Source organism: Halichoerus grypus, chromosome 13, assembly GCF_964656455.1.
Source record: "Halichoerus grypus chromosome 13, mHalGry1.hap1.1, whole genome shotgun sequence".
Lineage (NCBI taxonomy): Eukaryota > Metazoa > Chordata > Mammalia > Carnivora > Phocidae > Halichoerus > Halichoerus grypus.
In genome coordinates, this window is record NC_135724.1 from 80,106,721 (window position 1) to 80,122,781 (window position 16,061).

Consider the following 16,061-nt stretch of genomic DNA (forward strand, 5'->3'; position numbering starts at 1 on the left):
ATAACTTTTTATTTATGAATCTGTGAGTCTATTTTGCAACTTTTTTTTTTTAAGCCATTTTCCCAGTGCTCGTCATGCTTTTGTGTGGATTTATATTTCTGGTTGTCACCTTCCTTCTGCCTGAAGGATTTCCTTTTCCATTTCTTACAGTGCAGGTGGCAAATTCCTTCAACTTTTGTATACCTGAAAAAGTCTTTTATTTCACCTTCATTTCTGAAGGATATTTTTGCTGGGTATAGAATGTCAAAGGTTTTGGGTTTTTTATTGTTGTTTTTCCGTTCCGTGCTTTAAAGATGTTGTTCTACTGTCCTCTAACTTGCTTCGCCCCCTCACCTCCCCTTTTCCCACCCACCCCCTGGTGAGGAATCTTTTTGTTTTTCTATATGTAACTTGTCTTTTTTCTCTGACTGGCTTTAAGCTTTTTCTCTTTATTACTGGTTTTAAGCAGTTTGATAAAGATGTGATTTAGCTTAAATTTCTTTGTGTTTCTTGTGCTTGGGGTTCCTTGAACTTTTTGCATCTGTGGGTTTATGGTTTTCATCAACTTTGAAAAATCTGTGGCCATTATTTCTCCAAATGTTTTTTCTGTCTGACCCCTACCCTCCTCCAGGGACTCCAGTTACATGCATATTAGGCAGTTCAAAGTTGTCTCACAGTGCATTGGTACTTTGTTCATTTTTTAAAGTCTTTCTTTGTGTGTTTCATTTTGGGTAGTTTCTAGTGCTTTGTCTTCAAGCTCACTAATCTTTTTTTCTGCAGCGTCTATCTGCTGTTATAAATTTAGAATATTTATGGCAAAATAGATGTATTAGAGAATACATCACAGCTCTAAAATTTTTGACTTAGTTGTCTTATAGATCTGACAGAGACTTTTTTTTTTTTTTAAGAGCAGGGCCACATTTGCCTCTGCCTCAAATTAGATTCTTCTTTGGACTTTCATAGCTAAGCTCTGGTACCACAATCTACCCTGTCTCTCAAGTCAAAGGTCTGTGAGGGCATCCTTTTCCTTTCTTTCCCCAATGTCTGTCAGCAAGTCTTATTACCTGTGCTTCCAAGAGATCTCACTGCTGTCCACTTCTCTGTGTCTTTTGCCACCGTCCTACTCCAAGCCATTGTCATCTCCTCCTTGAATGACAGCAACAACCTCCTCAGTAGTTTCCCTGCTCATTTCTACCTTTGTCCTGTTTTGATCTGTTCTTGCTACAGCATCCACAAAATGACAATTGGATCATTTCACGCTTCCAATTAATGGTATTTTGAATGAAACCCAAACTGCATTCTGGGCCTTTAAGATTCTTGGTCCCTGCCTGCCTCTCTACCATCATCTTGGGCGACTTTTTCCTTCTCTTGCTGTGCTTTAGCCAAAAATTGTTTGACCACTACCCACCAAAAATACATTTACTTTACAATCTAATACAAGGGAGCATATATATATATACTCCACTTCATTGATTCTAGGGTATCTAAAATTAGGGTGCATTTTATAGTCATAGATGGTATAGGACTCTCTAGTCATGTGGACATACAGACGTGTGGACATGTCATAGTTTAGTCAACAGCACCTTGTTTTCCTTAATGCCACATAAAATTACAATGTCTGACGATTGACAGCATCCTAAATTTGGTGAATTATGGTATTTGGAACAGAAGTGTCCTGTGACAGTGCTTCCCTATCCAAGGTACATCCCAGTGTTCTCTGTTCTATTCTGTTTATTCCATTTCATCGAATAAACCAAAACAAAACAAAAAAGAAGGAAAAACCGCACTTGTCACGCTTGCTCTTGGGTCATAGCTTGAAGTTTGAAAAGCTCTGCTGTAGCCATTCAGGCCTTTTTTGTTCATCAAATGCACCAAACCCTTTCTTGCTTCAAGACTTTCGCCCTCTGCCTTTTCCTGTTCTTTGCATGGCTGGCTCCTCATCATAGTACGGGTGTCAGTTTAAGTGTCACCTCTTCAGAGAAGCCCTCCTTGATTACCCCATCTAAGTAAGTTCCTTTCTGTCCCCCTTATCCTTTTTTCCTGCACCTTGTTTGTTTCTTTCATAGCATTTGTCACTGTTTGTAATCATGGACTCGTTAACTTTCTACCCTCCCTCAGTGAATGACGGTAGCGCTGCGTATGCTGTACGGCACCTCAGTGTACGGCCTATCAGGTGCACTCAGAAAGTCCTTGAGTGTCCGCTGAACGAATGCTGCTGTTTTGGAGCAGCTCTGCCTTAGAGAAGGCCTTCTGCTTACTTGAAGGTCAATGTCCGGTTTCTGAATCTCAGCAGCTTTTGATTAACAACAAAAAAAATCCCTTGTTTGTCCTGGCTGTTGTCCTGTGTGTGTGTGTGTGTGTGTGTGTGTGTGTGTGTGTGTGTGTGTCTGCGTGCATGTGTATGTCTCTCAGGGCGTAGGCTAGGGAGGGGTCAACTGGAAGGAAGAGGGACAGGTTAAGAACGAGGAGTAAACAAAGGAACGAGAGTAAAAACTTCCTCCTTGAATTTTCTTCTTCTTTTTTTCCAAAGCCCCTGGGCGTTAACGTGAATGTTAAGATATTTGTACAGGGTATGCATGTGTGGTCTAAGTAGTCAAGTGTTATTAACACAGCACTGTGTATTCCTGTAACTTTAATTTCTGATGTTGGACATGACTTGATTAATTAGTTCTTTGAAAACCAGATGTTTGGGCGGCTGCAACAGCATTCTTGGCTTTCTAGTTTAATCGCTCTTTTCTTTATTTGATCCATAGCATGTAGAATTGTATCCTACATTACAAAAAATTTATAATCGACTTCTTACCTTTTAGGCCCATAGAGATGAAATCCAGCGCAAATTTGATGCCCTTCGTAACAGCTGTACTGTGAGTATTAAATCTAAAGATGATTAAAATAACATGAGACTAGACACCAAGAGGGAAGAGAGGGCATCTCTTATAATATCAACTGACCGATTTTTTGTTACAAACTTTCCACTTGAAGCACTTAATGGGGTCAAACTCATTTGGAGTTCCTGAGCCCCAGATAATGCCAGTTCTCGGTTTCCGGCCAGTTTAAAAAATTCTAAACCATTCTTTATGTTTGGGGAAGGATAGTTGGAGTGGTGGAAATAGTTCTCGCTGCATAGGCTGCAGTAGCTGCAGCAAAAGTCCCAAGGCAGCTCCCACTCCCGCCCCAGTGTAGAAGGTTCCGAGGCTAGTCCCAGGTAGATGCTGTGCAGACGCTGGACGCGGTTGCCACCCAAGGCTTCTCTAGCCCGCTGCTGCCGCAGAGAGGAAAGTCTGGCAAGTTCTGTGAACCTAGAAATTTTAACTTCCTACCAGGCAAAATAAAACTCTATGGCTCTTTGGGAGACGTCATTTATATGGGGGGAAGTAAATTCTGTGGGTGGAGAAGTGTGCACAGATTATGTAATGGCGTAGGGTCAGCAGAAGCTCGCTCTGTTTCCCATTGGAACAAAGGACTGAAATAGGCCCCTTTCAGAAGATAGGATGTTACCTTATTCATGGTTCCACCTCCTTTCTTTGGTACTTTCATGGCTTTATTACCTTCTTAGTCCTCAGTGAACTTGTCTCCATTTGTGTTACTCGCATCTGTGAATTTCCAGAAACAACCCCACCGTTGTCCCCACGTACATATTTTATTGTCTTGTAATGAACTCTTTCTTTCCTCTTTACCTATTATAAATGGGATGTTAAGTCTTAAGAGTGTATGCTTTTCCCCCTTAATTTAGTTATAAAATCCACACCGTAAAATGCATTAACTGCACTAATCTTATGGGTACAGTTGAATGAAATTTATACACCATATAGACAACTGTGTAGCCACCACATAGATCAAGATCCAGAACATTTTCAGTCTCCAGCGGGCTGCCTCACCTCCCCTTCTTATCAGCATCCTTTGCCCAAAGGATGACCACAGTTCTGACCTCTGATACCAGAGATCAGTTTGGCCTGTTCTTGAACTTCAGACAAATGGAATCACAGAGGATGTGCTCTCTTGGGCTTAGTTTTTTGTTTTTTGTTTTTTTTTTACTTAAATTATCTGTGAGGTTCGTCAGTGTGGTTGAACCTGTCAAGAATTTGTTCCTTTTCATTAATTATGGTGTAGCGTTGCCATTGGATGCGTAGACGTGGAGTTTATTTATCTACTCCCCTGCTGATGGAATTTGAATTGCTACCGTTAGGAACACAGCTGTCAGGAAGCACTGTTGCGTGAGTCCTTTGGTGGCCGTAAGCACCTGTTTCTGACTAGCATATACCAAAGAGTGGAGTAGCTAGTAGGTCATGAGATATGCCTCTGTTTGACTCTAGCAGGTACCCGGCAGATGGATTTTTGGTCTGTATTTCCCGATGCCGATGGCTGCATCAGGGGTAGGCCTGCCTTACAAGTGTCTCCCCATCTCCTCCATTCTGCCTCTCTTCCTTGAGTTGCTGATGTGTTCTTTTCCTGTACTCTCGTGCCCCCACTTTTTTAGTTTCTTACTGTCTCGGTTTCTTTTTTTATGCACGAGTTATTTGCTTGTATTACATACATGCTCGTAAATGATTACTGAATAAAACATAGATCATTTTATGTCCGTGATTTTTTTTTTATATTACTATTTTTTCCTAAAATAAACTTGGATATGTTTTAAATGTGTACATCGTTAATCCTTCATCTGGAGTTTTCTCTTTTTTTAGTCTTTTGGCATAACAGTTTTTTTTTTTTTTTAATTGAAGTATAGTTGACACACAATATTACATTAGTTTTTGGTCTATAGCACAGTGATTCAACAACTCTATATATTATGCTAGGCTTACCACAAGTGTAGTTACCATCTGTCACCATACGATGCTATGATAATCCCATTGACTATATTCCCTATGCTGTACTTTTCATCCCTGTGACTTATTCGTCCCAGAACTGGAAGTCTGTATTTCCCACTCCCTCTCATCTATTTTACCCATCCCTCCCCCTCCCCCTCCCCTCTGGCAACCATCAGTTCTCTGTATTTGTGGGTCTGCTTCTGCTTTTTGTTTGTTCGTTTGTTCATTTGTTTTGTTTTTTAGATTCCACATGTAAGTGAAATCATATGGTACTTGTCTGTCTCTGTCTGATGTATTTCACTTAGCCTAATACCCTCTAGGTCCATCCATGTTGTCACAGATGGCACAGTCTCATCCCTTTTACATGGCTGAGTAATATTCCACTGAATAAGTGTGTGTGTGTGTGTATGCCACATATTCATAAGAGCTTTTTTTTTTTTTAAAGATTTTATTTATTTATTTGAGAGAGAGAGAATGAGAGACAGAGAGCATGAGAGGGAGGAGGGTCAGAGGGAGAAGCAGACTCCCTGCTGAGCAGGGAGCCCGATGCGGGACTCGATCCCGGGACTCCAGGATCATGACCTGAGCCGAAGGCAGTTGCTTAACCAACTGAGCCACCCAGGCGCCCAGAGCTTTTTTTTTTTTTAAAGATTTTATTTATTTATTTGACAGAGAGAGCGAGAGCACAAGCAGGGGGAGCAACAGGCAGAGGGAGAGGGAGAAGCAGACTCCCCACCGAGCAGGGAGCCCCACGGCTCGATGCCAGAACCTTGGGATCATGACCTGAGCCGAAGGCAGATTTTTTTTTTTTTTAATTTTATTATGTTATGTTAGTCACCATACAATACATCATTAGTTTTTGATGTAGTGATCCACGATCCATTGTTTTCGTATAACACCCAGTGCTCCATGCAGTACGTGCCCTCCTTAATACCCATCACCGGGCTAACCAATTCCCCCTCCCCCCTCCCCTCTAAAACCCTGTTTGTTTCTCAGGTCCATAGTCTTTCATGGTTCATCTCTCCCTCCAATTCCCCCCACCCATCCAAGGCAGATGTTTAACGACTGAACCACCCAGACGCCCCCATAAGAGCTTTTTTAAAAAACATTTTTATAGCTTTATTGAGGTATACTTGGAGTACAGTAACTTCAAGAGTTTTTTTTTTTAAAGATTTTTTTTTTTTTAAGATTTTATTTATTTATTTGACAGCAAGAGACACAGTGAGAGAGGGAACGCAAGCAGGGGGAGTGGGAGAGGGAGAAGCAGGCTTCCTGCTGAGCAGGGAGCCCAATGCGGGGCTCGATCCCAGGACCCTGGATCATGACCCGAGCGGAAGGCAGACGCTTAATGACAGCCACCCAGGCGCCCCTTCAGGAGTTTTGAAATGTGTACACAGCTGTGAAACCGGCAAGACAATCAAAATAACGAATGTATCCGTTTACTCTCAAATGTTTCCATGTGAGAAATGAAATGTTCCCCCCGCTTCAGATTTTAAAAATTAGAGGTTTGTTTTTAAATAGAATATGCCAGTATGTAGAATGAATTTGGTTACTTTCTTATGTAACTTTTATATTCTCTTGATCCCTCACATTTGCTTTTTTTTCGGGAGCAGTGACTTCTATTCCTTGCTTTACTTACTTCTGACATTCTCTGGAGAAGCCTTGGGACCTCTCCCAGTGGGAGGGGGAACCCGAAAGAGTGACCCCCACCCACACTTCGGCAAGAGCAGCTGGGTTGCTCGTGGTCCGACCATGCACTCTGGAGTCAGACGGGTTCTGATTTGAAATTGGCCTCTTTTAACTGTGTGATGCTGAACTCCCAAGCCTCCATTTGCTTACCTGTAAAATGGCACTGACATTGTATATTCCCCATTTCAATATATCGTCAATTATAAGATGCATAATTCATTTAATAACTGCTCTTTGAGGGGCTTGGTGAGGGCAGAGAGACAGCGGCTTAGTTCCAGTGTACGTTCAAAACTTAGGAAACACTAAGTCACAGAATCAAATTTGGTCCTAATGCCTGTGTCATGGGGGTCCTGCAAGAATTAGATGATGCATCCAAGGGATTACACAGGGCCTGGTCCATAGAAAGTGCTAAATAGTATTGGTTACTATTAATATTTTATTATACTGGGTTTACGACATATTCTTTTGTTTAGAAAATGGTCTGCCCCTTTAAAAAGTTTGAAAACCACTGCTTTAGGACAACGTTTGGCAGCAATAGTAGATCTCTGTTACACTTTTTCAACTTCAAAGGCTGCTTTAAAGACACTTCTGAAGGGCATGATGGATGTTTCTGTCTAACTGGCGCTATCTGAGATTGTCTCTGTAAGGAGACGTCATCTCTGTTACTGGTGGGAACTCTTGCAATAACTCAACTGATAGGAGCTCCCAGTTAGCAGCTTTTAAAAAACTCATGAGCTGTAAGATTTTCCAGCTCAGACCATTTCTATATTTTGATGAGATTTAAAAAAAGGGTTTGATCCAATCTGGCACCTAAAACCCTACCTAAGTCTGTTTCGGAGGGGAGTTGGTGGGCAAACATATGACACAGTTTTAATTATGAATCAATCTGTCAGCTATAAGATTAAAAATAAATAATATGCAAATAGCTGCCTTCAAGAAGGAACCAGACATTCCAGTAGGACTTTAGCCCTGTGTCTTTTTAGCCCAATGCTCATCATCTGACTGGTTTCTAAACCCCCACCGTGCCATTGAACATATACCTGGTTACCTTCTCCCTACTGGTCTTCCCATCAGGTGTGAGAGCTAAACAGTTCTTGCTCAGATCTGTCAGGTTTGCTTGAAAAGCAACAGATAACCCCAAATAGAGATCTCTCTCTCTCTCTCTCAGACACTGAGAGTAGATCATTTTTTATATCCTTATTTCCTCTTAGAAATGCATCACGATCTCTTATCTGCAAAAACAGCATAGAAGAAAGCCCTGTTGTCTCCTGTGTTAGGAAGCTGTCTCCCTCCTCTTCTCACTGCTAAGATGGAGTCAGCCTTTCAGTTTCTCTTTTTTACCCTGTATCCTTGGGGTTGAAAAGTTAACAGACTCATAATAGAATAAACAGATCATTTGCCCTTGGTGTGGAGAGAATATACCCACGGACACATGGTATATCTAAGAATCCTCCTTGCACATTACCTGGTTCAAAATCACAGATTGCCTATCACAATACTTAAAAAAAATTTTTTTTTAAACCATGGAGACCATTAATTTTCTGCCTGTGTCCCAAGTCATTTCAATATCTATAAACCCAATAATGTATGTGTGGGTATGTGGGGGGGTGTCTAAAACTAACACTTAATACCACAACTCCAACACCTCAAAATAGAATCACAAGCTAAACATGTTATGACTTGGGCAGAAAGAATATATAAGAAGTCTGAATGAGTTAAAATGCTTTAATGAGTGCTTGGGGGCTTCACACAAACACACAAGCCTCCTCCTGACAAACATGCAAAATAGGGTAAAATATAGAACCAACATTCACAAACTGTAAGTAGAAATCAGAGATGTGAGACCCCTTGAAAACTGAATGACAATAGGGAAGTAGAAGAATGCCTCCCACTCTGGTGGGCCCGTCTCAACTGAAGTGAGAGTCATAATCTTGGCACTTCATTGAGCTTTTCAAGTATTTTGTCTTTAGCACTTTATAATCTATTTTGAAAGGAGAAGAGTTAGCAGAAATGGGCTAATAATAAATTGCAATTTTTTCCCCATAAATCAGAGAAAGGGAGTGAGAACCCAAAGGCTTGGGTATGTCTTTGAGTGGTGAGTAAATTATTTTGGCAACGTGTATATTCTTATGTGAGCAGATTTTCTGTAGCCTCTTTGCCCTGCAAGAGGTACCATGATAGTCTTTAAAATGAAGCATTATCTTGGTCATTAATTTTTATCCCTTGTATTTCACAGGCTACATTAAGGTAGAATAGTATGCAAGAAAATTCAAAACATAAAAAAAAAAAAATGAAACGGAGGAGGTAGTAAATATAGTATCTACCTCCTTATCGCAGATGAAGACCCCAACCCTGCAAAGTTCAAGATGGCTTTATTTGGGGCTCCAGACTCCATTTGAGAACGTAGTTTCTAGGCCAGCTTGCCTCTGTTTTTTGTGTTTTTGTTTTTGGTGTGTGTGGGGGAAGGACATTAGAAAAGAAGCGTAGTAGTTAAATGGAGACATTTATAGTCCAGGATGAAAACTATCTTAAGGAATGGCTTCACTACATATAAGATGGAGACCCGTTGAACTACTGGGCATTGTTTACTTATTGTTTCTGGTTTTAGGAGATTTAACCATGCACCCAAAGGGTGATCCAGGATCCCTTTAAGGTATAACTGCTGACTAGAAATGACAAACTTGCAGTCTTTTCCCATTTTCCCTGATAAAGGAGTCCTAGCTAAGGACCCAACCAGATAACCTTTATTCCCCATCTTGTAGCCAACAGTGCACCTCAACCAATACATTAGGGCTTTAAGGTACATTAAGGACATTAAGGACATTAAGGTACATTAAGGACATTAAGGTACAAATTACTAGACCATTTACTACATTAAAAGCTTATCATCTCAGTTAACAAAAGCTCTGTTTTCTGAGCCACATTGAACAAATGTGCTTAATTGATGTTCTTTAATTCTATGTGCCTGGGAAGATTTTTTTTAAATTGATAATCAAAGGGGGTTAAAATAGGGAATTAGTCATGGAAACAGTGGCAACATTTCATAAACTAAGTCTACTCTAGGTTTGGAAATTGGAAACAATTAATAAACTGTAGGCTTCAAGACATTTCCTTTTAATTTACTTCTTTTTGTGACATAAAATTTAATTTACTGCCTGTGTGCTTCATTCGAACTATTATTAGAAAATTGCCCTTAAACTTCGAAAGTATTATATACAAAAGCCCTCTGCAAGCGCTGATACTGAACCTCAGAAAAGAGAATAGGGAAGCTAAATGCACTGAAATTGAAGTCATTCTGCCATTGAGCAGGGAAATAATTTAGCAAAACCAGATTAAATCTCTCTCAATAAAATGACAATTTCATATACATGCCTTCCCATTTTTGATAGCTAACTGTATAATAAAAACCATTAAAGTGATGCCATAGTACAATATTTTCAGGATTATTCTGAGCTTCCTTTAAATTTTTTCCTTTTGTTGCATGAAATTAAATTTATCGCTGAGATATTAAAATAACTTTTAGTGTCCTTCGCAGTCAGTCCTCCTTGATAAGAATTTTATTTTCCTTTCTAAGACTATCTCCGGTTCTAATGTCCTCTGGATGGTGCCGTCTGTTTAATTAGCTGATTGTGATGCCAGTCTCTTAGACGCCTTTCCTTGGCTTGCATTTTCCACATTATATTACCGTCCATTAACTTGATCTCATTTAAAGTTGCCCCTTCCATACGGCAATCACTTTTGATTGATCTACTTTTGCCATGTCTTCCAGATAAATCATGCGTGAGAAAGAATCAGAGACTTTTTTTCCCACCACAGCACGTGTGCATTAGTGCTAAGTGGGCGGGCACGGGAGTTTGGCTTTGGCTGCCGGGGTTGGATAAGCAAATGTGAGTGGCATGTGGATTGCTAGTGTCACATAGGTTCTAAAATCAGTGGCTCTAGAAGCAGTTCCTCATTTCAAACGGACTTGCTGGATGCAGAACAGGGTTCCTTTCCTCTTTTAGGTAATCACAGACCTGGAGGAGCAGCTAAACCAGCTGACCGAGGACAACGCTGAGCTCAACAACCAAAATTTCTACTTGTCCAAACAACTCGACGAGGCTTCCGGCGCCAACGATGAGATAGTACAACTACGAAGTGAAGTAGACCATCTCCGCCGTGAGATTACGGAGAGGGAGATGCAGCTCACAAGCCAGAAGCAAGTAAGGACAGTACGCTGTGTCAGAGATCCCTGGCACACTTTGATCCTGTTAGATTTCAGAGCAGGCGCCCGGTATACCTCTCCCAAGGGACCCAAGACTGAGCCCTGTCCGTTAAATGGGCTCTTTTTCATCATCATGTCTATGTTTTGAGGGCTTGGGGGTTTGGAAAAAGTAGCTTTTAAAAGTGTGTTGTTCTCTTAATTCTCACTTAAAAAAAGGTAAAAATGAAATAGAATATTCTGGGAGGCTAGTGTGAGCCCCTTGACTTTTAAGCGTAGTCTCTTCCCCCTGGCTTGCATTGGGTTCTGTCTTTAAGATGGTGGCAGAAATGGCCCTTTATCCATTCTTGTCTGGTCCCCTGGGTCTGTAGAAGAAAACAGATACACTGTGTTTCAGATTGTAGTTAGAAACTTGTGCTTTTCTGACACTGATCCAACAAAAGTAACATCCAGGAAATCCTCATTTGATACAAGGCACAACTCAGTGGTACTGATTTGCAGACGATGGAGGCTCTGAAGACGACTTGCACGATGCTGGAAGAACAGGTCATGGACCTGGAGGCCCTGAATGATGAGCTGCTGGAAAAAGAGCGGCAGTGGGAGGCGTGGAGGAGCGTCCTTGGCGATGAGAAGTCTCAGTTTGAGTGTCGGGTCCGAGAGTTACAGAGGATGCTGGACACCGAGAAGCAGAGCAGGTGGGGCTTCCTGTTTGTAGAAAGCCAGTGAGACAGGTGTCTTCACTGGGATCACCTGAGCCTTAGGAACAGGGTGACCAACAGTCCCAGCTTGCCCAGGACTGAGAGAAGTTTCTAGCATACAAGACTTTCAGTGCTAAAGCTGGGAAACTCTTGGGCAAACCAGGATGGGTCGGTCATCCTACTTGTAAATATGGTCAGTGTCACTTGGATTCTGTCTGTTGGAAGCTGGTGTCCTTTTACCCCATGTGGAGGGTCAGCAGGGCAAATAGCTCAGTGCTTTCTTGGCAGAAACTCTTACCTTGCGTTTGTTATCATTGTGACCATGTAGCAAGACCATCACCATTTTAATCCTGGTCCTGTGTAAAGCTAGTCACCCGTCTACACTAGGGTTTCTCAACCTTGGCACTATGGACTGTTTGGGCTAGGTAATCCCTTGTTGTGGGGGCTGTCCTATCCATCGTAGAAGGGAAGCGTCATCCCTGCTTTTACCCACTAGATGCCAGTAGCAACCCCTTCCTCACGTTGTGACACCAAAAATGTCTCCAGACATTGTCCAATGTCCCCTGAGGGGCAGCATCACCCTTGGTGGAGAACAGCTTCTCTACAAGAATAGTTTAGTTTTTTTCTTTCGTGGTAGGAAATAAGTTCAAGCAGAATCTTTCCTCTGCTTTCCCACTTTGATTTCCAAAGTCAGAATCCCCTTCCTGCTGGGGCCATCATAGTGCAGGTCATAGACTTCCTACCCCTAGGGGGTGCCATTCACACTGCAGACATGGTTGATGGGAAGATTGGTTATGACGGTTTTACAGCTCTTGGCAGGAAAGTGTTTGGTTCTAACAAAATGGGTATATTATGACAGTTTACCAGCAGATAGAAATAAATGACCTTGAAGAACGGGTCCCATTTTCCAGTGTGCCTGCTAGAGTTAGCTCATGACTTCATGTGTGCGCAAGTGAATTGTAGCCGTCCTTCATAACCTCACTCATATCACCTTCCTCTGAAACTGACCTTCCTGGGATACCCTGAACTCCTTAAGTGAGATAAACTATGCCTAGAAATGCCTCTCACAGAGCATTTAGTTGGGCACCATCAGACTCATTTTGGTATTTCCTGCATTTACTTGACCACAGTAGACTCAGCCAAATGTGGTTGATGTTTAGTGGGAGCTGAGTCAGTTAAACTAGAAAAGATTGGAGGCAAAAGATAAGACTCCTTAAATTTGAAGAGACACTGGTAGAAATATTCATTTTTTTGGATATCCTCCCACTCAGGGTATTTGCTGACCTGACGGGCTGCTGATTAAGACCTCCTGTTCCTCTTTCCCCTGAGTCCTCACCGTATATTCTGGTTGCTTTCACGCAGACCCCCTTCCTTCTGCCCTCAAGTGCAGCTCCTATCTGAGGTGTTTCTAGAATCCCTCAGAGACCAATTTGAGGGTCGGAAGCTGGCTTCAGCACCAAGAAATACACAGCTCCACACGGAAGGTATCATTACGGGCTGTGCTTAGGAAGACATTTCACGTATACTTTCAGGGACAGTTGTGAAAGATCTTGGCTTTTCCTTTCTTCCCCCCACCCCCCCTCTATTTCGGTGTTACGTGGGATCCCGAGATGAGTAAAATATAATTCTTAATTCCTGTGCTCAAGAGGCAAGTCTCATAGAGAAGATGAATTATGCTTTCGGGTATTTACCACCTCAGATAGAGAGTGGGGTGTGCCAAGAGAGGAGTATGTTTACACTTTGGATACAGAGCAAGGAGAGCTGCTTTGCAAGAGGAGAAATTGAGCAAGGTTTTACGGAGGACATGGCCTTTTGAGTTCATCCCTGAAGGCCGAGTAGGATTTGGGTTTGCAGGGTAGGGGAGGTGGGGGAGGAGAGCGCTGGCCAGAAGAGGACACTGTATAAGCCCAGGTGTGGAAGTAGCAAAACACAAGACCTAAATGGGGAAGGGCAGCAATTTTTCTAGCTTGCTTCTAGTTTTTTCTATTCTCTAACCTTATTTATAGATACATTCATCGGATTCAAGTTTGTTTCCTAACAAGCACCCCAAACACGTAATTTAATTGCATAGACTTGAAGGAGAGGAAATGTTTGCTCGATTAGGGTTTCCTGTGGTCCCTCAGGGGGACCTCATTCCATTTCCACTCCCAGGGGAGGCTGTGGCAGTCTTGCTGTATCCTATTCAGTCCAGTTGCTTTTGGAAAATTGCCTTTTCCCCTTCGGCCTTTCCAAGTGAGTACTCACAGGAACTTTACCTATTAAGAGTATTTTTACCCAAGGTCTAAAGTGGGTCAACTCTTCGCTCTGTAAGCAGTCAGAAAGCAAGACATCATTTGGAACTGGGAATCAGGGTTGGGCCTCTGTCCAGCTGCAGCCTGTCTGGTTGCTTATTGGGATTAGAGATGAGCCCACTTCCTTTTTCGGGATTGGTGATGGTGGAGCTTCTGAAATGGGCCTGTGCTTTCCCGGCAGGGCGCGGGCCGACCAGCGGATCACCGAGTCACGCCAGGTGGTGGAGCTGGCAGTGAAGGAGCACAAGGCTGAGATCCTTGCTCTGCAGCAGGCCCTCAAAGAGCAGAAGCTGAAAGCTGAGAGCCTCTCTGACAAGGTCAGCGCCCATCCCTCTGCCTTTTAGGAGGACATCTTCATCTCCCCCTTTTAGAAGGCATGCTCGACCCACATTCAGGTGCAATCCACGGTCAGCATATTTCACGAACACACGTTTACTCCGTTCCATCAAGTTGCAGGGTTAGGTTCCACACGGGACACCCTGGGTTGGCGAGAGCGTGGGAGGCATGGTGGGGACTGGTGTGTCCCAATCTGTCGGTGACTTCTTAACATCTGCCTGTCTGGGCGCCTGAGGTCTGGATTCTGATCTGGCCACACAGCTCTCTCGTTTTCTGGCACCTGATTTCTAGATTTAATCTCTGGGTTGGTTGCTGGATTTAATGTCGAGCATTCTTGGGAAGTGCTCAGTGGCAAGGACTAATGCTCCTTCCATTGCTGCAATGGGTAGGCAGCTCAGCCTCTCTCTGTTCCAAGGCCAGGGGCACGAGAGGGTCTGATGGCCACGTGAGTCCTTGGTATTTTACATTGGAAATATGCATGTCCTGTCCATGTAGCACGCCACGTTATGTCCCCGTGTTCTGGAGGTTTATCTAAGTCTTGAAAGAGACTTCAAATAGATGCCCCAGTGTTCCAGATAACAAGAATGAAGATCAAAGAAATTTCATGTATATACCCAGGTTCACACACACGCACTTTTTCACGCACACAAACACACACATAAAATAAAGCAAGAATCTGAATTTCGTATTTGGTATAACTATTTGTTATTTCATGATTATAAAAGTAACTGTTTGGGGTCATTGTGGCAGATCTAGAAACCATAGAAAAGTAAAGGAAAAGATGACTGACAATCCACCACTGATCTATTAGAATAAATTTAGATTCTTACTATGTAAACAAGTTTACATCTTTAAAAAAAACAACATAAAAGTAGGGGCTTTTCCTTAGTTACTGGATGTTTTTTGAACATGTAGTTCTAAAAAAACCCTCAACAACACAGAGGTACCTATTTAATCATTTAATCATTCTACTTGTGTTGGAACTTTGAACTTCTTTCAATTTTTTTGCCATCGTGTTATAAAGAACACTATGATGAACATAAATCTTTATGAATATCCATGATTTTCTTACAGAAATAAAATTTCACAGAAATAAAATGATTGGATGCAAGGCTAGAGCTTGCCACTCAGGAACACTCTGGAGTTCCTTGACACTGGCTTACTGTTTTTTTTATTTTTTACCCATGAGTCAACTAAGGATATTATTTAGAGGTAAATGAACCCTTTTAATTTAACTTGAGTATCTTTTTCTGTTTGATTGTTCTTAGAGTATTCTATAGCAAAGTTCTGCTCATCCTTTAAGACTCCAGACATTGGGGCATGTGGGTGGCTCAGTTGGTTAAGTGTCCAACTCTTGATCTCAGCTCAGGTCTTGATCTCAGAGTTGTGAGTTCAAGCCCCATGTTGGGCTCCATGCTGAGTATGGAGTTTACTTTTAAAAAAAACAAAACAACCAGACTCCAGACATTGATATCATCTTTTCTTGAAACTGGTAATTCAGGAAGAATTTCTCTTCTCCATACCCCTCTTATCAAAAATTTTATGTGACAAAGCAATTCTTGTTTGTGTATATGTCTGGTTATGGGCTACTCTCTGCCTTTGTGACTTTATGTAAGATTCTTAAGAGAGTTCATCCATTCTTTCATCCCAAGAGCCCCGATATAATGCTGTGCAAATAGTAAGCATTCAACATTTGATTATTTAATTAAGCTCAGCCAAAGTGATCATCCTTGTCTTAGAACTTGTCATAGCTATTTATGTGACCCATTAGAAATAATACTATCCCCATATAAGGCTTATCTGTGACATGGACCTTTGTGATATACTTTGAGAAAACAATATTTATTTATTTATTTATTTATTTATTTATTTATTTATTGAAAGATTTTATTAGAAAGAGCACACACATGTGAGAATGAGCATGAGTGGGGGGAGGGGCAGAGGGAGAGGGAGAAGCAGACTCTGTGCTGAACGTGGGGCTCGATCCCAGGACCCTGAGATCATGACCTGAGCCGAGGGCAGACACTCAACCGACTGAGCCACCCCCAGGTGTCCCTAG

At 42.0% G+C, this 16,061-nt stretch overlaps 1 protein-coding gene across 1 annotated transcript in view; it reads left to right on the forward strand.

The window, feature by feature from the left end:
- CIT (citron rho-interacting serine/threonine kinase) overlaps positions 1–16,061 on the forward strand; it is a 161,943-nt gene that overhangs the window by 108,927 nt on the left and 36,955 nt on the right. The window contains exons 23-26 of the mRNA XM_078060910.1: positions 2,790–2,843; positions 10,481–10,678; positions 11,179–11,372; positions 13,848–13,983. Coding sequence (XP_077917036.1) covers positions 2,790–2,843; positions 10,481–10,678; positions 11,179–11,372; positions 13,848–13,983 — 582 coding nt within the window. The remainder of the gene's footprint in view (positions 1–2,789; positions 2,844–10,480; positions 10,679–11,178; positions 11,373–13,847; positions 13,984–16,061) is intronic.